At 47.8% G+C, this 27,928-nt stretch overlaps 1 protein-coding gene across 2 annotated transcripts in view; it reads right to left on the minus strand.

Moving 5' to 3' along the window:
• Window positions 1–3,230: 3,230 nt before the first annotated feature.
• The window catches only part of LOC149349158 (uncharacterized), a 173,786-nt gene continuing 149,088 nt past the window's right edge, over window positions 3,231–27,928 (minus strand). The window contains exons 2-5 of one of the 2 annotated variants that reach the window (XM_089576748.1): window positions 6,054–6,286; window positions 4,771–4,836; window positions 4,406–4,714; window positions 3,231–4,351 (exon numbers count right to left, since the gene is read on the minus strand). In XM_089576748.1, coding sequence (XP_089432874.1) covers window positions 4,274–4,351; window positions 4,406–4,714; window positions 4,771–4,836; window positions 6,054–6,286 — 686 coding nt within the window. In that variant the 3' untranslated portion in view covers window positions 3,231–4,273. Of the gene's footprint in view, window positions 4,715–4,770; window positions 4,837–6,053; window positions 6,287–27,928 lie in introns of both variants that reach the window. The other variant, XM_089576747.1, reaches the window with a different exon arrangement.

Below are 27,928 nucleotides of genomic sequence, written 5' to 3' on the forward strand. Positions count from 1 at the left end.
GATGCCAAGACTAGCAACATCATTTTACTTCAGTTCTTAGTTTATTAATAAACCAATTACTACACTGCTTCAGGCTGGCCGTCTGCCGAGATGACTGTGACCTTAAGTCAAACTGCATTTGGTCCTGATGCCTGCTACCTTCACCTTCGTTTAGTATGTAGTTTAAAAGCTTCGTTTTTATTGCTTCGCTTGCAAGAAACCTCTCGTTGTTAGCAGCGCTTGTGTTGTTTCTTCTCTCGCGCCGGTTTCCGCGCTGACTGTAGCCTGTAAATGTAGCCTGTGCGGCTACAAACGACCACTCCTATAGTTACATAGCCGCACAAGGCGACACGCCATTCAGAAGTGTTTCATGCAGCTACTACGCTGAAATTATCTTCAAAATCAGCGTACAGGGGATACAGCATGCCAGAAACCGCTGTCCTGCAACGTATCGCTGCCATTGCGGTTTGCGGAAGGAAACTACGTAAACTAAACTTCAAGTGCAGCACTGGCGTGTAATAAAGTAGCTTTTTGGGGTAGGTATTTTTTCGTTTACAAAAACCAGCGCTTAAAGGACACGGACAGAAAAGGAGAAACACAAACACTCAGCGTGCATGTCTCCCTTTCTGTCCATGTCCTTCAAGTGCTAGTTTTTATAAAAGTAGTGGCATGCTTCGCTTTGAGCCTGTGCCTAGCTGATTTGCCCTAATGTTCACTGTCCGCGACGGCAAAGCCGTGAGTCTGCCTCCCGACGCAACGCTCGGATGCATGCAGCCGTGCCGCCATGAAAGAATATGGTGGACGACGTGATCCAGGTAGGAATGGTGGCTTGATGAGGAGGAACTTGTAGCTACTTCGTAAAGCTGATCTAGAAACTTTAGGCTAAATTTGATGTTCACGAGTTGGAGGCACGCTCGTCACCTCCGCTACCTTTTGCGCCCCGCGGCGACGCCACCGCGGCGGCTTTATCCCTTTCTCTTGTTAGAACAAGTAGTTCTCTCCACAGCCCCAAGAGGAGGTTCTTTCTTCCGCGGCTGGCTTGTCTTTTGCGGCGGCCGCATTTCGATGGAGGCGGAAGGCGAGCGTGTGCTGTGCGATGTCGGTGCAGTTCCCAGGTAGTCGAAACAATACTGGAGCCCTCTACTATAGGACCTCCATTTTTGTTGCTTCTTTCACTCCCACCTTCCTGCCTTCTGTCGCGGTGCGGTTGGCGTGTACACCGTGAAGTTTGATTTGTTTTATTGTTGCTTAACATCCCAAAGCGACTCAGGCTATGAGGGACGCCGTAGAGAAGGCCTCCGGAAATTTCGACCTCTTGGAGTTCTTTAACGTGCATAGACATCGCACAGTACATGGGCCTCTAGAATTTCGCCTCGATCGAAATCCGACCGCCGCGGCCGGGATCGAACCCGCGTCTTTTGGGTCAGCAGCCGAGCGCCATATACACTGAAGCACCGCGGCTGGGCTTGTCCACCGAAAAACCTGCCCTCTGACGGGAATCATGCACACGCTCGGTTCACGCATCTGGCCATCTGCCGTAGAAACCGCTGCCGTCACCGAACCGCCCGGCCATCGCGCTCCGACTGAACCGCCGCGGGCACGGAGCCACGCGGATTGAAGTGTACGATTGTCTTGGTGCGCTTTCCCCGTTTCGAGTCCACAACTCCGACCTATCCTCTCCGGACCGAACGGTGGCGACTTATCGCGCTGCGGGTTGGGGCTCACTGGTCTGATTGTTAGGGATGTTACGCTTGTGCTCGACAGCGGCTAACGCTTCTAGCCCTTTTAGAGTCATTAGAGGAGTAACCCCCCATTAAACATGCAACTTATTTAGCATAAAAAACAGAGGCCAGGCTACAAGACACTGCAGCAAGCATACTACCATTGTTCTCAGCGATAAACAACCAATACCAGCATCTTCGAAAGTGCATGAATGCTACTATAGCTTGTCCAAGACAACCAAGTTCATTTCAACAGTGAATAATATTGATGCAACGAATGAACATTTCGTTTTCATTCTTTGCAGGCTAAACTTGTATGGTGATTGCTTGCCCTTACGAGCATGCCCGCAAAATTACTGGCGGTGACGGCAGCCCCAAGTACCTTCGCGTGAGGTGAATAAAACTCTCGGCGGCGTTCGAGTGTGCCGTGTAGTTGCGCTGCAACTCCATCGAGTTTCGAAAGTGATTGAGAATCTCCAAGGTCCTTGACTCGACAGCCTTTCAAAGTGCCCGTTTGAGACAGGCACAAGACATCCGCGTGCTTTGCGATATCAGTGGATGACGGGGCTAGACCGTCGATAGCTACCTTCATTATGGAGATTACGCACGCTAATCATGAGGCAGGTAAATTATTTTCATTTGATGAGGATTAATTTTGAAATCAGTATGTCAGTAAACAGGCGTAAAAGCAGTTATATCCGTGATGGCGATGGAGGCATCGTAAAACGTCGGCCTTCAAAAAAAAACGTGAAGGTTGGATTTATCTTTGACGGGATATGTTATGATCGCTAATTTCCAAAAGAAAAGTACTGTATAGTCCACAGATCCTATACAAATGAATGCGGAATGTGCGTTTTCTGAAATGGAAAAAAAATGCTCACCAGATTTTCTACCTCTGTCAACCAGGCCAGAACGGCACAGACAGACACGTTATTGAGAGAGGAGGGGGGTCTCCAGGCCGTTGCTGCCAGCGCCGAGCCTATGCTTCGAAGCTGCCCACCAACCCCAACTATAATACAGGCTTGAGCTCCTACAGCAGCGTCTTTCCGACGCAATGAAAAAGTTTCCCTCACTATTATTACATAGCGCTGTGAGTCCACTCTTCAAAGTGTGCTCAGAACTCGGGTAACAGCATATTGGGCAGCTGTCCTTAAAGTAACCTCTAAATATTACCCACAAGAGAGAGTGAATAAATTGCATTTTATTGGCAGTTCGCTGTCAGGCATGTTCTTACCTCCGAAAGCAATGGCCTCGTGACTTCCATGCACACTTGTAGCTGGCAGAATAAACTTTTCCGCCAATTTAAAATGGGTTCATTTCAGAGAGAGCCATAACCAAAGAGTATGTTGTAAAAAAAATTTATTTACTACGGGTTATACTGGCAACCATTCGAGGAGTATGGCCACATTTATGGGGGATCACACCTCGATTCGTGGTGGCTAATTTCGATACGAAGTCGATATCACTCGCCACAGTGGCGTCATGTAGCACTCACACAGATCTTATCGTTTTCTCTCGGAAATGACTTACTGCAACTCTCACGAGCCCCATCCACCTTCATAGTTTCGCAGCTATGGCGCGTTAACCGAAGGCTTCTGCCCCCCTTTTTGCGTTCTGCGCCACGCTGCGGAGCTGTCTGCCTGCACACTGATTCTTGGCCGCGTACCACTGCAACTCAAGAAAACTTTGCGCAGATTAACACAAGACGGAGGGAGAAACACGGACACACACACAAGTGCAATATTGAATATGAATATGTGGCTACACCAACTGGCCGAACGTTCTGCTCTACCACTGCAATACACCAAAAAGAGCCCTCATTGCAAGATAAAGTAGCCAAACTTTCAGTAGCTTGGCTTGGCTGCTTCGTAGCAGCAGCAACCGCTGTGCTCACAATTGTGGTCAAGGCCTTGGCAGAGACGCGCACAGAAGTGTATCACCGGAATTGACGTTGGAACCGCGGTACGGCAGCTATACCAGTTTTGACTTTTCTTCACATCCTAAGGATGCAAGCTTTCAAAGCTTCCACAATATATGACTGCCAGTGAATCAGCTAATCTTATTATAAATAAGCAAACAGTGGTGTGCCTCAGCAAATAAGCCACCTGATAATAACAAAACAACAGGACTAGGAATATTCAAGCCCTGGTTCAGCACTTCTTTCAAGACACGAGCGCTGATTGTCACGCACCCCACTCTGTCATGCTGCTTTCGCCCCTCGAAAAAGACAAAAATACTAACGAGTCAACTTTGCAGATAAAAAAATCGACGTTTCCCTCAAATTGTGCCCTCTATATGCTAGGATGTCCAACAGAAAACACTCCGAGTGCCCCGCTTGCTCTGGCGATATTTCTTTCCAAACATCTCCTTGAGGCGCAATAAATAGCTTAAATAAATAAATAGAGGAATGGCGACGAGCATAGAGGAGGAGTGATGGTGTCTCATGAGCACTGTGGAAATAAATAGTGAGGTGTGAGCACAACAGCCGAAAGGAGCGTCCGATGGGCGCACCCTTGGGTGCTTCTTTGGCGTGGCGAGGAACTTTAGATGGAGGAACTAGATTAGCGGCGCCATCAGCTCGCCTCGTCCGGCTGGAGGCCCATCAGGTAGCGCTGCAACGTGCGCAGCACGTTCGTCACGCTGGCCACAACCTGCAGACGGGCGCAACATAAGAGCTCTGCCGATGGCCGTCCCCGCGAGCGTACCTGGCAGTCCCTGAGCAGCCTCCGGCTGCAGGTGCTCTCGTCGCAGACGCGCAGCGCAGCGACGCGCTCCTCGGAGGCGCTGAACTCGACATTTCCGCCATGCACGCTGGCCGTAAGCTTGATGGTGCACAACAGGTCACGCAGCTGGGCCGCCAGCGTGCGGCTGTTCTCGGCCAGCGAGTGCTTGTTGGGGATGGCGCACGAGCTGTTGGCGTACTTCTCGGCCTGCTCACTTACGAAGAAGGCGTACGCCGCGTGGCTCACCAGGAACCCGTAGAGGTTGGTCAACGCCTGCGCCTGGCTCAGGCCCTGCAGCAGGCCGCGCAGTCAGAGCCTGTTGTTGGCTGCGAAGACTCTGCTCTCACCTGAAGGGTATCCTGGTCCGGAGCTTCCATCACATCTTGCAGCGAGGAGCAGCTTTCTGGCAGGTTCTGGGAGAGAGGAGGCCCAATCACACAACTAGAACGCAGAGAGCGGAAACGTATCGAGCGACAGAACCTCTAGCATGCGAGGCCTGGATCCTTCTGGAGTTACGCTCTGAAAGAAAGCGAATGCTAGTAGAAGCGGCGTTAGGAAGGAAGAGCACAACAGGAAAGACCTTGCAGGATCCATAAGCCATGCATTCCGCTGCCGAGACAGGACTCACAACAAGCAGCGTTGCTACAAAGCGACCGCCGTGCAGGCTACAGTTAGTCCCCTGCTCGGTGCGCGCTGAAAAACGCTCAGCCAGAGACGCTGGTTGCTTTGCGTTGTGACGGCCCCGGGCGTCAGGGCTGACTCTTGATACCATTGCCAATTATCGCGCCAATTATCGTTATGTTGCCCTGCCTTTGTATAAGCAAGAATATGTGGAGCTGCATGCACTCTACCGCACCTGTGCCCTGAACTATGCACAATGGCACAAGTAGTAAACGTTGTTTCTTTCCAGCGTCGTTATAAAGCGTTGTGTATGTGCCAACATTTCGCACAAACACGCCTGGCTAAAAAGAGCTCCAAAATAAGCTTGGATGTGTAGAAGGAAAATGACCCAGCTGTTGTGCTGATAATGCGTTCCCGTCTCCTGCTTATTTTTTTATTGCGCATAGATTTATACATTTCCCCCGCCTGCGGCGGATATAATGTAGTACCGGAGTCACGTGGTCCTGAATGAAATATGAATCATAATAAATTGAGGTAATGGCAACTTGCTCTTTTCGTGCCTAGAAAGTCAGGAATTGTCGCGACGCGGCTCTGCTCAGCTACAGGCCGGTGCTGCTCAACATGCGCTAGTTCAGCACCAAAGCAATTTCGAAGTGGGCCCCATAGGCTTAAATTACCCTTAGTATTGTGATCTTTTGGGTGCCCTGCTAAGTTACCTGCCAAGCCAATGCCTGCTTTCTAGATATGGCGGCTATTATGAATGCTTGTACCGCAAAGATGTTGCTGGCCATCCACGCACAGGTAACCTCTTTATAAAACGGCCTGTCCCGACGCAGCTCCTGGACAGATGATTTGCGCCCTTTTTGCCAGCTGATTGGAAAAAAAGGAGAAGAAAGAGCATGGACTCGCGGGTCTATTTCTGTCTGGCCCTGTCACATGCGTCAAGCGCGTGTTTCCACCCAACCGGGCAGGGTAGCGGCGAGAGCGCCACGAAAGTTGGCCAACTTACCACAGCTAGTAGCTTGGTGGCGTGCCCTAGGCACGCCGTTGTTCTCTCGCCAAGTATTTTCACGTATTCAATGGCAAACGTATCGGTGGGTGGACCTGCGGGTTGCACCTGAGGCAGGTCATCACTGCAAGGATAGAGAAGATCAGAGAAGTAAGCTTCGTCTGATATCCTCCTCCACTCCGCCGCGGGCATGGAAGCGACTGACTCTGACATTACTAGGAGTACAAGCCCACCTGGAAAGGGAGAGAGAGAGAGAAAGGAATGTAGACACTGCACAAGCGTTGGCCATGGGCCTCTGCAGACGTGCACCATTCTCCTGCGGCATGCTTTGGGGCCTAACGTATGTCCTAATCTTGTGGAAACAGAATTACACTGAAAGCCCGCAAGAGCTGAGCTCTATTCTTTTCCCTTGGCAGCAAAAAATATAAAGCATTTTAATCTGCTGCTGGCTGACTTGCTCTAACGCTGGACGCATCTGCGGATCTCTTATGGTGAGATATGAAATGGTAACTGAAAGGCTTAGCGAAAAGGCCGCCATCTGCTAAAGGCGAAGATCGCTCCAGGCAGTGCGCCATCCTTAGCGCGATAATCAGGCGGTGAAGTTAGTTGCTACGTCGAGTGTGGAGGACACCCTGGCTTCGTCTCACGCATTCGCACAGTTGCATTCTCCCACAGCGGCTGCATGTTCGCAAAGGCCCATGACAGCGTACAAAACAAAATGCAGAGCTCCTATCCTGCTGCCGCGGGCTCCTCTGCTGCGAACATGGCCAACATAGCAGCGTCTCGCCTCCGTTGTCCCCCAGCGTACACCGAAATGGAGTCCGAAAAAACCCGGCTGCATTTTCTTCGGAGCCGTCGGAGCGGGAACACCCCGGGAAAGTGGGAGAGCCGTGCATCTAAAAGACCGAAGAGAAGTTATATACTGTCCTTATGAGATGACTCGATAGTGTACGCCGTTTGGTACGTCATCTGATGCTGATAAAACTCTTTAGAGTGTTTTGTGCAAAATTCTTTTGCTAGGGCGACAATATACACCGATACTTAGCATCAGCAGACAATGGCTTTACGATCTGAGCGGTCTGAAACTTTTGACAGCATCTTTCATTATTTGAACTGTTCAAAATAATTGATCAGTTACACACTCTAAACTTTCTTAATTAGCATTATCAAGCATTGGCTTTTCATATTGAGCATTTCGACACTTCTGAACCTCCTTTTAAGAATTTCTTCATTTTTTTTGTTTTTATTGAAGATTTATTGCAAAGATTTCATAAACTGGTCATAGCCAATAATGCACCAATCCATCATCAATCACTAGAACCAAAAATTACCATGATAAGAATTTTTTACGCAGCTCTCAATTGTTTCCGACACGCGCGGCCGACTACTACAACGACGACGGCTTTTCAACCGAACGAGCTGTATACTCTGTTGCGTAACGCCAGCGACAGACACACCAGAGACAATTTCTCAGTGGTACGCGACAGCGCGATGCTAGCAGCACTGTTTGGCCCAGCTAAAATATTGCCGTCGAATGATATAAAATGGGACATCGGCGGCATAACCTGCGCAGCAAAGTATGCTGCCCCTGGGATAGCTGAACTTACGTTCTCAATTAAGTGCAATCCACATTTTTCGCTTTGAGCTCCGGTTACGTATTTCGCAGGCCCACTCCAAACTCCCTCAATCATATAGGCACTCCTTATCCACGGTTGCATGCATGGCTCTTTTCAATGTTGCTGCGATACGTGCCTGCCACCATTCTGACCGCCTCCTCTTCACGCTAGATATCTAAGGTACAGCATTTAGTGCCACACCTGGTTGTCTACTCCTGTTAATCATATTATATAACGGGCTCTCTTCGATGTCGCTGGGGTACGTGCGTGCCTCCACTGGCCACGTCCTCTTCGCGCTAGGTATGTAAGGTGCACCATTTAGCGGCACGCCTAGTTGTCTACTTCTTTCAATTATAATATATAAGAACCGGCTGTTTTCGATGTCGCATAGGGTACGTGCTTGCCTCCATTCTGTTCGAGTCCTTTTGGCGCTAGGTTTGTAAGGTGCAGGATTTACCGGCCCGCCTGGTAGTTTACTTCTTCCTGGGGTACACACGTGCCTCCATTCTGTCCGCGTCCTCTTCGCGATAGGTATGTATGGTACAGCATTTAGCGGCACGCCTGGTTGTCTTTTCTTCCAATTATATTATATAACAACGGGCTCTTTTCAATGTCGCTGGGGCACGTATGTGCCTCCAATATGTTTGAGTCCTCTTCGCGCTAGGTTTGTAAGGTGCCGCATTTAGCGGCACGCCTAGTTGTCTGCTTCTTCCAACTATGTTATATAATAACAGGTTCTTTTCGGCATCGCTGGGGTACGTACGTGCCTCTATTCTGTCCGCGTCCTCTTCGCGCTGGGTAAGTAACGTGCAGCATTTAGCGGCACGTCTGGTTGTCTAATTCTTACAATTATATTACGTAACTGCTTGCCCTTTTCGATGTCACTGGGGGTACGTACGTGCCTCCACTCAGTGCACGTCCTCTTAACACTAGGTATGTAAGGTGGAGCATTTAGCGGCACGTCTGGTTGTCTAATTCTTACAATTATATTACGTAACTGCTTGCCCTTTTCGATGTCACTGGGGGTACGTACGTGCCTCCACTCAGTGCACGTCCTCTTAACACTAGGTATGTAAGGTGGAGCATTTAGCGGCACGTCTGGTTGTCTAATTCTTACAATTATATTACGTAACTGCTTGCCCTTTTCGATGTCACTGGGGGTACGTACGTGCCTCCACTCAGTGCACGTCCTCTTAACACTAGGTATGTAAGGTGGAGCATTTAGCGGCACGTCTGGTTGTCTAATTCTTACAATTATATTACGTAACTGCTTGCCCTTTTCGATGTCACTGGGGGTACGTACGTGCCTCCACTCAGTGCACGTCCTCTTAACACTAGGTATGTAAGGTGGAGCATTTAGCGGCACGCCTGGTTGTCAACTCCTTTCAATTATACTACCTAACGACGGGATCTTTTCGATATCGCTGAGGGTACGTACGTGCCTGTATTCTGTCCGCGTCCTCTTTAGGCTAGGTATGTAAGATGCAGACTTTAGCGGGACCTGTGGTTATCAACGGTTTTCAATTATATTCATCATCTCTCCATTTCCCGGACCGCCCCTCGGGCAGCACTGGACACTACCTTACCCCTGGCAAGCGGAACTGCGAGCGACATCAACAGCGGAAGCTATAAAGGAGCAACGCCCGTCCGCGCCACTGTGAGGTCTCGGTGGCTGTGCAACCGCACAGTCTAACCCTTTCGCCTTCATCATGCAGATTTTTCTGTTCATCGTGTCGCGTGGCTATCCCCGCCCTGCTGTCTGCGCGCCCTGGAACCGCAGTGCTTTCCACGCATGCCGATGCCAGAAACAACAACAGCCCCTGCTGCAACACCGCAGCCATCATCTCTCCATTTCCCGGACCGCCCCTCGGGCAGCAATGGACACTACCTTACCCCTGGCAAGCGGAACTGCGAGCGACATCAGCAGCGGAAGCTATAAAGGAGCAACGCCCGTCCGCGCCACTCTGTGGGCTCGGTGGCTGTGCAATCGCACAGTCTAACCCTTTCGCCTTCATCATGCAGGTTGGTAATTTCTACAGTCTATTTGCTAAGAACACTAGCAATTATCTCTTACTACAGCTACCGAGCCCACAGAGCTGTGTCTGTATTGGTGTTGAATGCGTTCAGGTTGTTCGATCCTTGTTACTTTTGGCTGGGGATATTGAAACAAACCCGGGACCTGATTTTGAAACCGTGCTTGCTGAGCTAAAGAAACTGTCTTCCGGGCAATCTACACTTCTCTCAGAGATACAAGACATGAAAAAACAACTTACGGCTACTGACACGGCAATCGCAGACTTAACAGCATGCATGTGTATCCTTGAGGCACAAAACCAACTTATTACTGAGCTGCAGTCGCGACTAGACTCGATGGAGACAGCGACAACAGAAATGTGTGCTCATATAAAAAACCTTGAGGCTCGTGTTGACGACGCTGAGAACCGGTCACGTCGAAACAATGTAATATTTTGTGGTATCCCTGATAATGACCCCGCAGAAACTTACACACAATCTGAGGAAGCTGTAATCCATCTTTGTTCCACTACCTTAGATATAACAGTTGCTTCAAACGATATTGAGCGCGCCGATCGCCTCGGCCGTCACACAGCTGGAAAAACCAGACCAATAATCGTAAAATTTCACTCCCACAAAACTAAGCTGGAAATTCTGTCCAATGGAAAAAAATTCAAATATACTGTATATAGCGCCGGTGAACACTTCTCGCCTGCCGTTAGGAAGGCCCGAAAACAGCTTATCACCTTTGCAAAAACCAAATCTACAGCTTATAAACTGAGCTACAAAACCTTGTTTAACGGTCGTGCACGGTACGTTTATGACGAATGCTCGGAAACTGTTAAGGAAATATCATAGCAGCTATCTAGAAAAAGTACCCCACAGCCTCACCCCACGCCCGCGTCCCGGCAATCGCCTCAGTCTACTCTTTCTTTTTCCGTACTTTTCACTAATGTCCGCAGTTTCATTTCTAAGCGGGAAGAAATCTCGAGTCTTGTTCGTTCGTCCAATAGCAACATCTTCGTACTAACTGAAACGTGGCTGACTAGCGAAATTAACGACAATGAGGTCCTGGCGGACTTATCTAACTTTAAGCTTTTTCGTAAGGACCGTCAGGGGTCTCGTGGCGGAGGAGGGCTCATTGGTTTTTCTAATGATTTACCATTTTCAATCATTTCCATTTCGTCTGATCTAGAAATAATGTGGCTTTTCTGCCGTTGTCCTCCTCAGTCGGTTCTTCTCGGTGTTTGTTACAGGCCCCCGCATTGTACTCCGGACTTTTCAGAGAAACTTAATAACTTGCTGTGTGAACTTACTGCTAAATATTAAAAGTCGCATATACTTCTCTTTGGTGATTTTAATTTCCCGGATATTGACTGGAGTACTAACACTGCTTCAGCATCAGGCACGGTGGAAGCCAAAAATTTCATAGAAGTGTGCCTTAACTTTGGCCTTACACAAGTTATCTCGGCACCAACAAGAATAACACAAAGGAGCGCTAACATATTAGACCTACTACTCGTCAGTCATCGCGAAAGTGTTAAGTCAGTCACGATTCTTCCTGGAATAAGCGATCACGAAGTAATTCATACCGATATAGCCTTAACTCCGCTTCGGAACCAAACTTTTAAAAAGACGATCCGTTTGTACGATAAGGGTGACTACGCAGAGATTAATTGTGAACTGGACGCTTTCTTTCAATCTTTCCGAACTAATTTTCGTATTCGGTCTATCGAAGAAGATTGGACTATATTTAAAAAGAAAATTACTGAACTAACTGATCAGTTCATTTCTAAGTTCACCTTCCGAGAGAATTCACAGAAACCATGGTTCACTAAAACGCTAAAACGTTTGGAGAATAGAAAGAAGCGTCTTTTTCGCGCAGCCAAAGCAAAAACTAACCAGGCGGCCTGGGACAAGTATTACGCAGCCGAAAAGGCATATAATTCATCTGCTCGGAACGCCAAACGTTCCTTTTTTAACAAAGACTTGCCCAGAATACTACACACTAATCCTCGAAAATTCTGGGACACCATCAACCCAAAACACAAAGGCGATATCAGTGTCACAAATGAAGCAGGAGACGTGCTTAGTCATGCAGAGTGTGCTCACATGTTCAATGTTGCATTTCAATCAGTGTTCACTAATGAATACGATGCCCCCTTTTCTGTGCCAAACACTTTTATTTATAATGTTATGTCACCTGTTGAATTTAACGCATCGGATATTCTGTCACTAATCGATAAAATGAAACTTTCATCTTCGGCCGGTTTCGATAATGTCAACGCCAAATTTATTAAGAATACGAAACTCACAGTGCCAGTTACTTATGTTTGCTATTCCAGCAGTCACTCTCTTCTGGCCAACTTCCTCGTGACTGGAAAAATGGGAAGGTCATTCCAGTCTTCAAATCCGGTAACACAAATTCCCCATTAAATTATCGCCCAATTTCTTTAACAAGCGTGCCTTGCAAGCTAATGGAACACGTCATATTTCCCATGTTATTGCCTTCTTGGATTCGAACAATTTTTTTCATCCTGCTCAGCACGGGTTCCGGAAAGGCTTTTCTTGCGACACTCAACTAGCCCTTTTTATTCATGACTTGCATGCCAACCTAGATCTTAACCTGCAAACTGACGCTATATTTCTTGATTTTAAAAAAGCTTTCGATAAAGTTCCCCACAAACGCCTGTTGTAAAAGTTATCTAACCTTAATATCGATCCTAATGTTGTTGCATGGATTAAAGAATTCCTAACTAACCGCACTCAGTCCGTCTTTGTAAATGAACACACTTCCAGCTTCCTTCCTGTAACATCTGGCGTCCCTCAAGGTTCCGTACTAGGTCCCCTTTTGTTTTTAATATACATAAATGATTTGCCCTCGCATGTGTCTTGTAAATTCGCATGTTTGCTGACGATTGTGTTATTTATGAAGCAGTTAATAACAATTCTGATCAATTATCTCTCCAAAACAACCTTAACAAGATTCGGGATTGGTGTAAAATTTGGCTAATGGAGCTTAACCCTCACAATTGCAACGTATTCTCTTTTCATCGCCGCCGTAACCCGCTCGTGCCCTTCTATCACATAGACTCCGTTCCCGTGCTGCCAGGAGAATCATACAAATATTTAGGCGTAACCTTGTGCGCTGACCTCTCCTGGAAAACGCATATAACTAACATCATTTCTTCAGCTAACAAATGCCTTGGTTTTCTAAAACGTCATCTGCACGATGCGCCCATGCATGTTAGGTTATTAGCTTACGAAGCACTTGTGAAATCGAAATTAGAATACGAAACACCCATTTGGCATCCATATCATACTTATCTAACCAACGCATTAGAACTTTTGCAAAACCGCGCAGTCAGATTTATTCATTCTTCATATCATTACAGCACGAGTGTTACGTATCTGAAATCGCTTTCAGGCATACAGCCACTCGAGCTGCGCCGCCGCACAGCCAGTCTTTTATTATTTCACAAGTTATTTTACAGCCATCTACGAACTGCACCCTACATGGTCCCTCCGGCACGCATATCTCACCGCACTCTCCATCAACTCCAGATCAGCCGTCCACGTGCACGCACAGTCACCTTCGCAGCTTCATTTTTTTCACGCACCGCCGCGTACTGGAATGGCCTTCCCGCCGACATTGCAACAATAACCTGTCCCGCGAACTTCGCACGCAGAGCCAACACCTTTTTGTCATCATCATACACATGATTACTTTGTCGCACAAAACGTTGTACCCACCCCTTATGTAATGCCCCTGAAAAGGGGTCTTTAAGGAAATAAAATTGATTGATTGATTGATTGATTGATTGATTGATTGATTGATTGATTGATTGATTGATTGATTGATTGATTGATTGATTGATTGATATAACTACGGGCTCTTTTCGATGTCGCTGGGGTACGTTCGTGCCTCCATTCTGACCACGTCCTTTTCGCAACAGGGATGTAAGCTGCAGCATTTAGCGGCACGCCTGGTCGTCTACTACTTTCAATTATATTGTATAAATACGGGCTATTGTCGATGACTCTTGGGTATGTACGTACCTCCACTCTGTCCTCTTCGACCTAGGTATGTAAGCTGCAGCATTTAAGCGGCACGCCTGGTTGTCTGCTTCTTTCAGGTATAGTATACAACAACGGGTCCTTTTCGATGTCTCTTGGGTACGTACGTGCCTCCACTCTGCTCGCGTGCTCTTCGCTCCAGGTTTGTAAAGTGCAGCATTTAGCGGCACGTCTAGTTGTCTACTTCTTTGAATCATAATATATAAGAACCGGCTCTTTTCGATGTCGCATAGGGTACGTACTTGCCTCCATTCTGTTCGAGTCCTCTTGGCGCTAGGTTTGTGAGGTGTAGGATTTACTGGCCCACCTGGTAGTCTACTTCTCCCAATTAGATTATATAACAATAGGCGCTTTTCAATGTCGCTGGGGCACGTACGTGCCTCCAATATGTTCAAGTCCTCTTCGCGCTAGGTTTGTAAGGTGCAGCATTTAGCGGCACGCCTGGTCGTCTTCTTCTTCCAACTATATTATATAATAACGGGTTTTTTAGGTATCCCTGGGGTACGTACAAGCGTCTATTCTGTCCGCGTCCTCTTCGCGCTGGGTAAGTAACGTGCAGCATTTAGCGGCACGTCTGGTTGTCTAATTATTTCAATTATATTATATAACTGCTTGCCCTTTTCGATGTCACTGGGGGTAATACGTGCCTCTACTCTGTGCACGTTCATTTCGCTCTAGGTATGTAAGGTGGAGCACTTAGCGGCACGCCTGGTTGTCAACTCCTTTCAATTATACTACATAACTACGGGATCTTTTCGCTGTCGCTGAGGGTACGTACGTGCTTGTATTATGTCCGCGTCCTCTTTGCGCTAGGTATGTAAGGTGCAGCATTCAAGCGGCACGCCTGGTTGTCTACTTCTTTCAGGTATAGTATACAACAACGGGTTCATTTCGATGTCTATTGGGTATGTAGGTGCCTCCACTCTGTTAGCGTCCTCTTCGCGCTAGGTATGTCAGGTGCAGCATTCAAGCGGCACGCCTGGTTGCCTACTTCTTTCAGGTATAGTATACAACAACGGGTTCATTTCGATGTCTATTGGGTATGTAGGTGCCTCCACTCTGTTAGCGTCCTCTTCGCGCTAGGTATGTCAGGTGCAGCATTCAAGCGGCACGCCTGGTTGCCTACTTCTTTCAGGTATAGTAGACAACAACGGGTTCTTTTCGATGTCTATTGGGTATGTAGGTGCCTCCACTCTGTTAGCGTCCTCTTCGCGCTAGGTATGTCAGGTGCAGCATACAAGCGGCACGCCTGGTTGTCTACTTCTTTCAGGTGTAGTATACAACAACGGGTTCATTTCGATGTCTATTGGGTATGTAGGTGCCTCCACTCTGTTAGCGTCCTCTTCGCGCTAGGTATGTCAGGTGCAGCATTCAAGCGGCACGCCTGGTTGCCTACTTCTTTCAGGTATAGTATACAACAACGGGTTCTTTTCGATGTCTCTCGGGTATGTAGGTGCCTCCACTCTGTTAGCGTCCTCTTCGCGCTAGGTGTGTCAGGTGCAGCATTCAAGCGGCACGCCTGGTTGTCTACTCCTTTCAGGTATACTATTTGGTATTGGGCACGGTGGCACCGCTACTGTCATGTGGACCACGAACCCTTTCGATCTTTTGCTACAGACTCTCCCTGTCTGTCTGCTGAATCCTGGAAACAACCTATGTAGCGTCAACTGCACAGCCGAAACCGCTCCGTTTCTGCCGAATGAGTCGAGTGCTCCCCGAAATGCCGTCAGCACGCATTATCAGTGCCTTTAGCCACCGCCCGTTCAATTGAATCGCATCACTTTCGGCCCACTTGGTGATACTCCGGCATCCGTAACATCATCGGCAGCAAGCCCTTTTAAAGCGAGGAGCGCGCCCGAACCAGCCATTGGGCACGGTGGCACCGCTACTGGCATGTGGACCACGAATCCTTTCGTTTTTTTGCTAGAGGCTCCCCTGTCTGCCTGCTGAATCCTGGAAACAACCTATGTAGCGTCAACTGCACAGTCGAAACCTCTCCGTTTCTGCCGAACGAGTCGAGTGCTCCCTGAAATGCCGTCAGCACGCATTATCAGTGCCTTTACCCTCCGCCCGTTCAATTGAATCGCATCACTTTCGGCCCACTTGGTGATACTCCGGCATCGGTAACATCATCGGCAGCAAGCCCTTTTAAAGCGAGGAGCGCGCCCGAACCAGCCATTGGGCACGGTGGCACCGCTACTGGCATGTGGATCACGAGTCCTTTCGTTTTTTTTGCTAGAGGCTCCCCTGTCTGCCTGCTGAATCCTGGAAACAACCTATGTAGCGTCAACTGCACAGTCGAAACCTCTCCGTTTCTGCCGAACGAGTCGAGTGCTCCCTGAAATGCCGTCAGCACGCATTATCAGTGCCTTTACCCTCCGCCCGTTCAATTGAATCGCATCACTTTCGGCCCACTTGGTGATACTCCGGCATCGGTAACATCATCGGCAGCAAGCCCTTTTAAAGCGAGGAGCGCGACCGAACCAGCCATTGGGCACGGTGGCACCGCTACTGGCATGTGGATCACGAATCCTTTCGATCTTTTGCTACAGACTCTCCCTGTCTGTCTGCTGAATCCTGGAAACAACCTATGTAGCGTCAACTGCACAGCCGAAACCGCTCCGTTTCTGCCGAATGAGTCGAGTGCTCCCCGAAATGCCGTCAGCACGCATTATCAGTGCCTTTAGCCACCGCCCGTTCAATTGAATCGCATCACTTTCGGCCCACTTGGTGATACTCCGGCATCCGTAACATCATCGGCAGCAAGCCCTTTTAAAGCGAGGAGCGCGCCCGAACCAGCCATTGGGCACGGTGGCACCGCTACTGGCATGTGGACCACGAATCCTTTCGTTTTTTTGCTAGAGGCTCCCCTGTCTGCCTGCTGAATCCTGGAAACAACCTATGTAGCGTCAACTGCACAGTCGAAACCTCTCCGTTTCTGCCGAACGAGTCGAGTGCTCCCTGAAATGCCGTCAGCACGCATTATCAGTGCCTTTACCCTCCGCCCGTTCAATTGAATCGCATCACTTTCGGCCCACTTGGTGATACTCCGGCATCGGTAACATCATCGGCAGCAAGCCCTTTTAAAGCGAGGAGCGCGCCCGAACCAGCCATTGGGAACGGTGGCACCGCTACTGGCATGTGGATCACGAGTCCTTTCGTTTTTTTTGCTAGAGGCTCCCCTGTCTGCCTGCTGAATCCTGGAAACAACCTATGTAGCGTCAACTGCACAGTCGAAACCTCTCCGTTTCTGCCGAACGAGTCGAGTGCTCCCTGAAATGCCTTCAGCACGCATTATCAGTGCCTTTACCCTCCGCCCGTTCAATTGAATCGCATCACTTTCGGCCCACTTGGTGATACTCCGGCATCGGTAACATCATCGGCAGCAAGCCCTTTTAAAGCGAGGAGCGCGCCCGAACCAGCCATTGGGCACGGTGGCACCGCTACTGGCATGTGGATCACGAATCCTTTCGTTTTTTTTGCAAGAGGCTCCCCTGTCTGCCTGCTGAATCCTGGAAACAACCTATGTAGCGTCAACTGCACAGTCGAAACCGCTCCGTTTCTGCCGAACGACTCGAGTGCTCCCTGAAATGCCGTCAGCACGCATTATCAGTGCCTTTACCCTCCGCCCGTTCAATTGAATCGCATCACTTTCGGCCCACTTGGTAATACTCCGGCATCGGTAACATCATCGGCAGCAAGCCCTTTTAAAGCGAGGAGCGCGCCCGAACCAGCCATTGGGCACGGTGGCACCGCTACTGGCATGTGGATCACGAATCCTTTCGTTTTTTTACTAGAGGCTCCCCTGTCTGCCTGCTGAATCCTAGAAACAACCTATGTAGCGCCGTCAACTGCACAGTCTCTGCCGAACGAGTTGAGTGCTCACTGAAATGCCGTCAGCACGCATTATCAGTGCCTTTACCCACCGCCCGTTCAATTGAATCGCATCACTTTCGGCCCACTTGGTGATACTCCGGCATCCGTAACATCATCGGCAGCAAGCCCTTTTAAAGCGAGGAGCGCGCTACCGAACCAGCCATTGGGCACGGTGGCACCGCTACTGGCATGTGGATCACGAATCCTTTCGTTTTTTTGCTACAGGCTCCCCTATCTGCCTGCTGAATCCTGGAAACAACCTATGTAGCGTCAACTGCACAGCCGAAACCGCTCCGTTTCTGCCGAACGAGTCGAGTGCTCCCTGCAATGCTGTCAGCACGCATTATCAGTGCCTTGACCCACCGCCCGTTCAACTAAATCGCATCACTCTCGGCCCACTTGGTGATATTCCGGCATCCGTAACATCATCGACAGCAAGCCCTTTTAAAGCGAGGAGCGCGCCCGAACCAGCCATTGGGCACGGTGGCACCGCTACTGGCATGTGGATCACGAATCCTTTCGTTTGTTGCTACAGGTGAGCAAACGTTTCGGTCAATGTTAACGTTGTGATTACGTGTTTTTGATGGTGCTGCCGTGCCCAGGTCAAATGTGTGCAATGTTAAATGACTTTCTCGTGTGTTTAAAACATCTATTGATGCTCGCCGGAGATCTGGAAAGCAATCCCGGCCCTAACATACAAGAAGTGTTAACTGAAATACGAAGTCTGGCGCTAGATGTTAATTCCATCAGAAATGACACCAAAGAAATCAATGAGTCGTTGGCTGCTATTCAAGTGAAACTGAACACTCTCCCACAACTTGAAAAAAGGACGTCCGATGTCGAGGAAAAACTATCACTAATCGAGCGCGCATTGTGTGACCTTGCACGCCAGGTCGACGACCTTGAAAACAGAAGTAGGCGATCGAGCCTAATTGTTTACGGCGTAAAGCAGGTCGAGGATGAATCAATAGACAGCCTAGAAAAGCAAGTGATAGAATATGTAATAAATACTAAACTCGGGGTGACCATCTCAGGCGTAGAAAGAATCCATCCCATAGGCGCAAAGAAAGAAGACAAGACTCGACCTGTAATATTCAAACTGCTTGACTACAGAGACAAAACCAAGATCTTATCGAACTGCCGGAAGTTAAAAGATTCCTCGATATCGGTCAGTGAAGATTTCTTGTTGAGGGTGAGGAGCATAGGGAAAAATTTGTGGGATAGCTGCAAGACAAATCGAGATAACAAAGAAAAAGTTTCATTACTGTATGACAAGATCAAGGTGAATGGCGAAATTTTTGTCTGGGATGATAGTAAAAATGACAAAGTAGCCATAACAAAAAAGTTCGTCAGGCAGAATCAAGAACGGTACAACTTGAGACAATGAAACAGCTAACAATAGCAAATATAAATGCTCGCAGTAAAATTAGAAAAGCAGTTGATTTGGAGGCTTTCGTTTTAGAACACGAACCCGAAGTGATTACCCTCACGGAAATCTGGTTGTCTTCATGCATTCCCGGCGATCATATCTTTCCCCCGGGCTGCATAGTTCTACGCAAAGACAGGCCTACACGTGGCGGAGGTGTTGCAATTTTAGTAAAAGAAAACCTATCTTGTACACTTCTGCCTGCCGTTGATGTTATAGAGGCACTTTGGTGCAAAGTAGCGCTGGACCAAGCCGCATTCTTCGTTGGCACTTTATACCGTCCACCCGACGCAAGCGCAGATACTCTGAACCTGCTTGAGCAGTATATGCAACACCACGTGCCGGCATCTGATAAGATTATCCTAACTGGCGACTTCAATTTGCCTGGCATATCTTGGGCAACGCTTCATTGTGGGCCCGCAGATATGAACAGCGCTGATGCACTTCTCGCTTTGATGTTTAATTTTCGGTTGAGCCAAATCATAAATGAACCAAGACGGGTTACTTCGACTAGTAGCAGCATCCTTGACCTATCGTTCAGAAGTGGCGCTATTCCCTCAGAAAATATTTCGTGGGAAATTGCTGAGGGCATCAGTCACCACAAAGCAACTATATGCTCTATCAAACTCTCTATGTGTCACAAACCGAAAGAATCACGATCCTTTATTTACGATTGGAAAAGTACCTACGATGCGTCTATTCTAGATCATTTAGCCTATGAGTATATAGAATTTTCGATCCTCTCTGCAGACGTCTCAGTTACTGTAAACGACCTATGCAACCGACTTAAGCTTACAATAGAACAATGCTTGTCGCTCTATGTACCAAAAAAACAAAAAAAAGTTCGAAAAACAAACCCGTGGATCACCCGACCAATTATTCACCTGAAGCGTAAAATATCGCGATTGAAGAAATCTATAAACAAGCACCCAGTAATTAGCTACAATAACAGAATGCATGATGTATCATGAGCCCTAAAAAGTGCTGTTAAAACTGCTAAGTATAAATACGTAAACGTCACTGTAAATAACTTTGTACGTTCAGCTCCTAGTAAGTTCTGCCGCTACCTAAACCCACACAAGCCCAGACAGTGTGACACACCTGAAATAGAATCGTTACAGAAAGCGAACAGGCTCTCTGATTACTTTAAATCCGTTTTTACGGTGGATAATAGCATAAGGCATCAATTTCCAAGCCGACAAAATGGTAATAGCCAGTTAGGCGAATTGTTGATAACTGAACCAGGCATACTGTCCTTACTGTCAAACATTGATGGAAAGAAATCTAGTGGCCCCGACAATATCCCCAACCAGTTCCTAAAAAGGTACGCAGAGTGGATGTCCAAATACCTTCTCCTTCTCTACAATAAATCCTTGGATACTGGCGATGTTCCCAGTGAATGGAAAGTTGCAAAAGTAATTCCAATTCATCAATCAATGAGTGGAACAGGCTACCAGCCGGCGTCACTGAGTGCTGCACGGAAGGTCAATTCCGCGCATTTTTATCTGATGTGTGACACGGCGCGCAGTTATCTTGCGCGTGTCTTTTTCATTTCATTAGTGTTATTTTATTTGTGGAGCCTGGTTGTCTTCCTTCAGTGCATGTTTTTCCTCATCTATTAGTTGTGTGATTGTATTTCTGTTATTATGTGTACTTTCGGCCAAATGAGCAGAAGATATTGTGTCCCCCCCCTGCAATAATGCCCTTGGGCGCTGCAGGTATCTGTAATAAATAAATAAATAAATAAATAAATAAATAAATAAATAAATAAATAAATAAATAAATAAATAAATAAATAAATAAATAAATAAATAAATAAATAAATAAATAAATAAATAAATAAATAAATAAATAAATAAATAAATAAATAAATAAATAAATTAATTAATTAATAAATAAAACTGGAGACGTTAATAACCCTGCAAACTACCAACCAATTTCCCTTACCTGTACAGTATGCAAAATCCTAGAGCACATTATACTTAAACACATTGTAACCTATAGTGAACAGAATGAATTACTGAACAATAACAAGCATGGCTTCAGAAAGGGTCTGTCCACAACAACGCAGCTATTGGAAACCATACATGACTTGGCATCGACAATTAACGTGCGCGGACAACTCGATATGCTTTTCATTGATTTTTTAAAGGCTTTTGATCGCGTGTCCCATCCCAAACTCATCTAAAAAATCGAAAACGTTCTCGGTACTAATACGACTACTGACTGGATAACAGCACACCTTTCTGACCGCAAACAGTTTGTTCAGTTTGAAGGATGCTCATCCGAGTGGTAAAAGTTACTTCAGGAGTCCCGCAAGGCACGGTATTAGCGCCGATTCTATTCCTAAATGACATAACAAATGTTATTAACGCTACTGTTCGCATGTTTGCGGATGATTGCATAATATATAAAAAAATTAACACTAAAGACGACCGGATCACATTAAACGCCGATCTCGAAGTAATATCCGAGTGGTGCCAGGAATGGCAGATGACGCTAAATCTAGAAAAAACAGTTGTGATGACCGTGTCAAGGAAAAAAAGGACAACCACTTTCCGGTATAAAATTGGAGATAACATAGTAAAATTTGTCAACAAATATAAGTACCTTGGCATAATCATCTCTTCAGACTTAAAATGGGACAATCATATAGCATGCGTAACATCCAAAGCATTTTCCGCTCTTTGCTCATTAAGGCGCTCCATCAATTTCGCCTCACCCGATACAAAATTGCTTGCCTATACATCCCTCGTGCGACCAGTTTTAGAATACAGTATAATATGCTGGTTCCCACACACAAATAATTTAATTACTAAATTATAAAACACACAACGCAAGGCAATTAGGTTCATCTATAACAAGTATCGCCGCCACGAGTCACCATCTGAACATCTTACCCAGGCTGGTCTTAGCACTATTAGTAGTCGCGCCAAGCATACACGCCTCAAATATATTTATCTTCTCTTGTCTGGAACCTTTAAAATCAACAGTGAGAGTTACATCTCCCCTCAACTCACCGCAGCACTAGAACACAACACTCTAAGCATTTAATCGAATACCGGGCACACCGCAACACTTTTAAGTATTCATTTTTCCCCCAAGCAGTCCGTGAATGGAATGCCTTACGTGATGACGTGGTCAAGTGCCCGTCCCTGGAAAGCTTTCTTTCCCAGCTATCAACTGTACCCTGACTGGAGAATGTTCTTGATTTGTTACTTCTGCCCTCCTGCAAATGTTTTGTGACTTATGATTTCTAACTGTAGTTTTGTTTCCTTTGTTCCGCTGTGCCAACTAGAACTGTATAACAATAATCTAAGAGTACTTTTCTTGCTGTCGTTTTCTCCCCTTGTATAACATGCCCAAATCCTGCAACAGCCTCGGCATGAGGCTAGCAGTATGTACTAAATAAAATAAAATAAATACAACAACTGGTCCTTTTCGATGTCCCTTAGGTACGTGCGTGCCTCCACTATGTTAGCGTCCTCTTCGCGCTAGGTTTGTAAGGTGCAGCATTTAAGCGGCACGCCTGGTTGTCTACTTCTTTCAGGTATAGTAGACAACAACGTGTCCTTTTCGATGTCTCTTGGGTATGTACGTGCCTCCACACTGTTCGCGTCCTCTTCGCGCTAGGTATGAAAGGTGCAGCATTTCAGCGGCACGTCTGGTTGTCTACTTCTCTCAAGTATAGTATACAACAATGGGTCATTTTCGATGTCTCTTAGTTACATACGTGCCTCCACTCTGTTCGCGTCCTCTTCGCGCCAGGTATGTAAGGTGCAGCATTTAGTGGAACGCCTGGTTGTCTACTTCTCCCAAAAATAAAATATAACAAAGGGCTCTTTTCAATGTCGCTGAGGTACGTACGTGCCTCCATTCTGTCCGCGTCCTCTTCGCGCTCGGTATGTAAGGTACAGCATTTAGCGGGGCGCCTTGTTGTCTACTTCTTTCCACTATAATATATAACAAAAGGCTCTTTTCGATGTCGCTGGGGTACGTACAGCCTTTGTCAAAACTTTAGAGCCCAGGGTGTTTGCTTCTCAGCCTCAGTGTGTGGTTCGTGATGCATCTGCAGCACTGCAAATTTCCTCTGGTTAACATGATTTCTGGTTCTGCCTCTTTCAATGGGTAGGACTTCCCAGAAGGCTTCAGGAGTCCCACTGCAAGGCTAAGAAGTAAACCCCCTGGGCACTAACCTTTTCACAAAGACTGTACGTGTCTCCATTCAGTACTCGTCCACTTCGCGCTGGGTATGAAATATGCCGCATTTAGCGGCACGTCTGGTTGTCGACTTCTTTCAATTCTATTAGATAACGATAATCTCTTTTCCATGTCGCTGGGGTACGTGCGTGCCTCCATTCCGACCACATCCTTTTCGCGCTGGGTATGTAACGTGCAGCATTTAGCGGCACGCCTGGTTGCCTTCTCCTTTCAGTTATAGTATTATATAACAGCCGGCTGTTTTCGATGTCGGTGCGATACGTATGTGCCTCCATTCTGTCCGCGTCCTCTTCGCGTTAGGTATGTAAGGTGCAGCATTTAGCTGAACGCCTGGTTGTCTACTCCTTTTAGGTGTATTATATAACAACCGGCTCGTTTCGATTGCACTGCGATACGTGCTTGCCTCGATTCTGACCACGTCCTCCTCGCGCTAGGTATGTAAGGTGCAGCATATAGCGTCACGCCTGGTTGTCTACTCCTTCCAGTTATATTATATAACAACGGGCTTCTTCTATGTCGCTGGGGTGCGTACGTGCCTTCATTCTGTCCACGTCCTATTCGTGCTACGTATAAAAGGTGCAGCATTTAGTGGCACTCCTAAAATGTCTACTTCTTTCAATAATATTATATTATACCGGGCTCTTTTCGATGTCGCTGGGGAACGTACGTGCCTCCATTCTGTCTGCGTCCTCCTCGCATGTAAGGAGCAGCATTTAGTAGCACGCCTGGTAGTCTACTTCTTGCAATTACATTATATAACTGCTAGCTCTTTTCGATGTCGCTGGGGTACGTACGTGCTCCATTCTGTCCGCGTCCTCTTCTCGCCAGGTATATAAGGTGCAGCATTGAGCGGCACGCCTGGTTGTCTACTTCTTCAAACTATATTATATAACTATTGGCCCTTTTCCTTGTCGGTGGGGTACGTACGTGCCTCCATTCTGTCGGCGTCCTCTTCGCGCTAGGAATGTAAGGTGCAGAATTTTGCTGCCCGACTGGTTGTCTACTCCTTTCATTATATTATATAACAACGGGTTCTTTTCGATGTCTGTTGGGTACGCATGTGCCTCCACGTTCTTCGCGTCCCCTTCGCTCTAGCTTTGTAAGGTGCAGCACTTAGCGGAAGGCCTGCTTGTCTACTTCTCCCAAAAATGTTATATAACAACGGGCTCTTTTCCATGTCGCTGGGGTTCGTACATGCCTCCATTCTGTCCGCGTCTTCTTCGCGCTAGGTGTGTAAGGTACAGCATTTAGCGGCACGCTTTGTTGTCTACTTCTTTCCATTATAATATTGTCACATAGTAGTGCCTGCAGTACGGCGAACCGGAAAAGAGCGAGAACGTCTTCGAAACGAAATTTTTTTTGAGCTGACTTGCGCCCGCAAAGAATTGAATCACTCGGCGGTGGCGTAGCAACAAGCGCCTCCGCGGTTGTCGAACAGAATACCTGCCGCTGTCGGCCGTGCTCTTTTTAAAGCCGATAGCGAACATTCGAGATAAAGCTAGGAAAGCTACTAGAACATTCTGGCGCAAAGTAGAATCGGCTCCGCCTGGATGCGATCGATCGAGATAAATCTAGGCGCGTCTTGCGTCACAAACGAAGCGATAAAGCGGCGTGTCGGCAGCCTTGAAGCATGAACAAACAAACACTACAAAACATTACAAAGATTCGCGTAATTACTCCCCTCTCAAAGAAGCATCGACTCGATGCTTTAGAACATAATGCGGCTATAAACAATGAAAAACGAATTGTGCAAAAATAAACACTGAATATGGAAACACGGCGTGCTTTAGCGTGCATGATAGGGCTTTAGGCGTACGACATGACTACTTCTGGTCGTACACGGCGTCGCTGGGATGCAGTCATTTGGTCAGGGACGACTTCATAGTGCAATTCACATAGCCGACGAAGAACCTTGTACGGGCCGAAATAGCGGCGCAAAAGCTTTTCACTCAATCCTCGGCGGCGAATGGGCGTCCAAACCCAGAGTCGGTCTCCTGGCTTGTATTACGCGTTACGTCTTCGTAGGTTGTAGCGTCTGGCGTCGGTGCGCTGCTGGTCCCAGATCCTTAACCGGGCAAGTCTTCGGGCTTCTTCTGCGCGTTGAATCTAGGCGGCGACGTCGACGTTATGTTCCTCGGGAACGTTCGGCAGCATGGCTTCTAGCGTGGTCGTGGCCTCTCTGCCATGGACGAGCCTAGAAGGTGTCATCTGGGTGGTCTCCTGCACGGCGGTGTTGTAGGCAAAGACTACGTAAGGGACGATGACGTACCAGGTCTTGTTTTCGCAATAGACATAAATGACGAGCATATCGGCGATGGTTTTTGAGGCTCTCGGTCAGTCCGTTGGTCTGCAGGTGCTATACAGTTGTTCTCCGGTGGCTGGTTTGGCTGTAATGGAGGATGGCTTGCGTCAGTTCCGCTGTGAATGCTGTTCCTCTGTCAGTGATGAGCACATTGGGGGCGCCGTGTCGCAGAAGAATGTTCTCCACGAAAAATTTGTCGACTTCTGCTGCTGTTCCGTTCGGTAGGGCTTCTGCCTCGGCGTAGCTGGTCAGGTAGTCGGTCGCTATAACGATCCACTTATTTCCATATGTTGATTTCGGAAAAGGGCCAAGAAAGTCCATGCCGATCTGCTGAAAGGGCCTTGGGGGGGTTTAATGGGGTTCTGAAATCCAGCTGGTCGGGTTGGAGGGGATTTTCGCCGCTGACAATTTCGGCAGGTTTTCACATAGTGTGCGACATCGGCAGACAATGCGGGCCAGTAATACTTGTCTTGAATGCGGCGGAGGGTGCGAGAAAACCCGAGATGTCCAGCTGTTGCCTCGTCGTGTGAGGCCTGAAGAACTTCTCCGCGCAGACTTACAGGCACAACAAGGAGGTAGGCTGTGTTGTTCGCTGCAAAATTCTTCACGATGATATCGTTCTGTAAACAGAAAGAAGAGAATCCTCGCTTGAAAGAGGCGGGGGGTGAAGAAACCTTCCCTTCCAAGTATTCGATGAGGCATTTTATGTCGGGGTCCGCGCGTTGCTGTTGTAGAAAAGAACTGGAGCTGATGGGTCCCAGGAAGGCGTCCTCATCGTCGTCCGGCGGTAGTGCATCTACAGGGGCTCGTGCCAGGAAGTCGGCGTCAGAGTGCTTGCGTCCGGGTTTGTAAACGACGGTTCATCAAACTCCTGGAGCCGCAGGCTCCATCGAGTGAGCCGGCCGGAGGGGTCCTTCAAACTGGCGAGCAAACACAGTGCATGGTGATCGCTGACCACCTTGAACGGTCGTCCGTACAGGTAGGGGCGCAATTTCGACGAAGCCCAGATGATGGCAAGGCACTGCTTCTCAGTTGTGCAATAATTAGCTTCGGCTCTGGACAGGGAACGGCTAGCGTACGCAATGACCTTCTCCACTCCGTCAGTTTTGTGAACAAGGACAGCACCTAGGCCCAAACTACTTGCGTCGGTATGAATTTCATCTCGGTGTTATCATCGAAGTGTGCGAGGATCGGTGTGGACTGTAAACGGCACTGAAGTTCCTTGAACGCTTCTATTAGCGGCGCTTCCCATTTAAATGGCACATCTGCCTTTGTCAGGTGGGTCAGTGGCTCGGCGATGCGCGAAAAGTTATTGACGAAACGTCGGTAATACGCGCCCAGTCCGAGGAATCTGCGCACAGCTTTCTTATCGGCCGATGGCGCAAACATTGCGATAGCAGATGTTTTTTGCGGGTCTGGGGGTACTCCCTCCTTGCTAACAATGTGGCCTAGAAAGAGTGACTCTTCATAGGCAAAGTGGCACTTCTCTGCTTTCAATGTTAGCCAGGGCGATTTGATTGCGTCAGGTACTGTTCGATGCCTTTTCAGGTGCTCCTCAAAGTTCGAGGCGAAGACAACGACGTCATCTTAAAATTACGAGGAACTTTAGCGGCTAAAGTGGTGAGAGGCGAAAGCCTGTGTGCTGCATTCTGCTACGCGATTGTTCACTTCACATTTTGTTGGTGCATTAATTAACTGCCAATTAATGACGCTTAAGCTTCGCCTTTAGGAGCGGAACGCGACGGCGTGTTGTAGCGCTGCCACGGAGTCCAAGGAACGCTACCACCCGTTCGGCGCGATGCGTTGCCTTTTGAACGCAACGCTTTTTGAGGAAAGGAAATGGGGCTGTAATTCTCTGTCGTCTCGGTGGACACCTGAGCCGCACGGTACAGGAAGTGTGAGTGAAAGAAGAAAGAGGGGCCGTAGAGAAGAAAATCAAAAATTGTATTTGAGGAAAGGAAATTACGCATTAACTGTCTCACATATCTCAGTAGACACTAGTCGAAAATTGTATTTGAGGAAAGGAAGTTGCGCAGTAACTGTCTCACATAATTCGGTGGACACCCGTAAAAATTCGTGCGTGGTGACGTCACGACAATTTGGACCAATCTGAAACGCGGACAAATACGCCTTGCTCGTCGGTAAATTGGTTTTTGAGGAAAGGAAATGTATCTGTCTCTCATATCTCGGTGGACACCTAAACCTCGCCGTAACGGGAAGGGAGGAAGATGGGAGTGAACGAAGACACCGTATTCACTAGACGCACCTTTGTTCATTCCAAACCATCGAGCTGGCATGGCGGAGTGGTAGCGTGCTCGACTCGCACTCCGGAGACCGGGGTTCG

This window comes from Amblyomma mixtum, chromosome 3 (assembly GCF_055824585.1).
Source record: "Amblyomma mixtum isolate Tamu chromosome 3, ASM5582458v1, whole genome shotgun sequence".
Lineage (NCBI taxonomy): Eukaryota > Metazoa > Arthropoda > Arachnida > Ixodida > Ixodidae > Amblyomma > Amblyomma mixtum.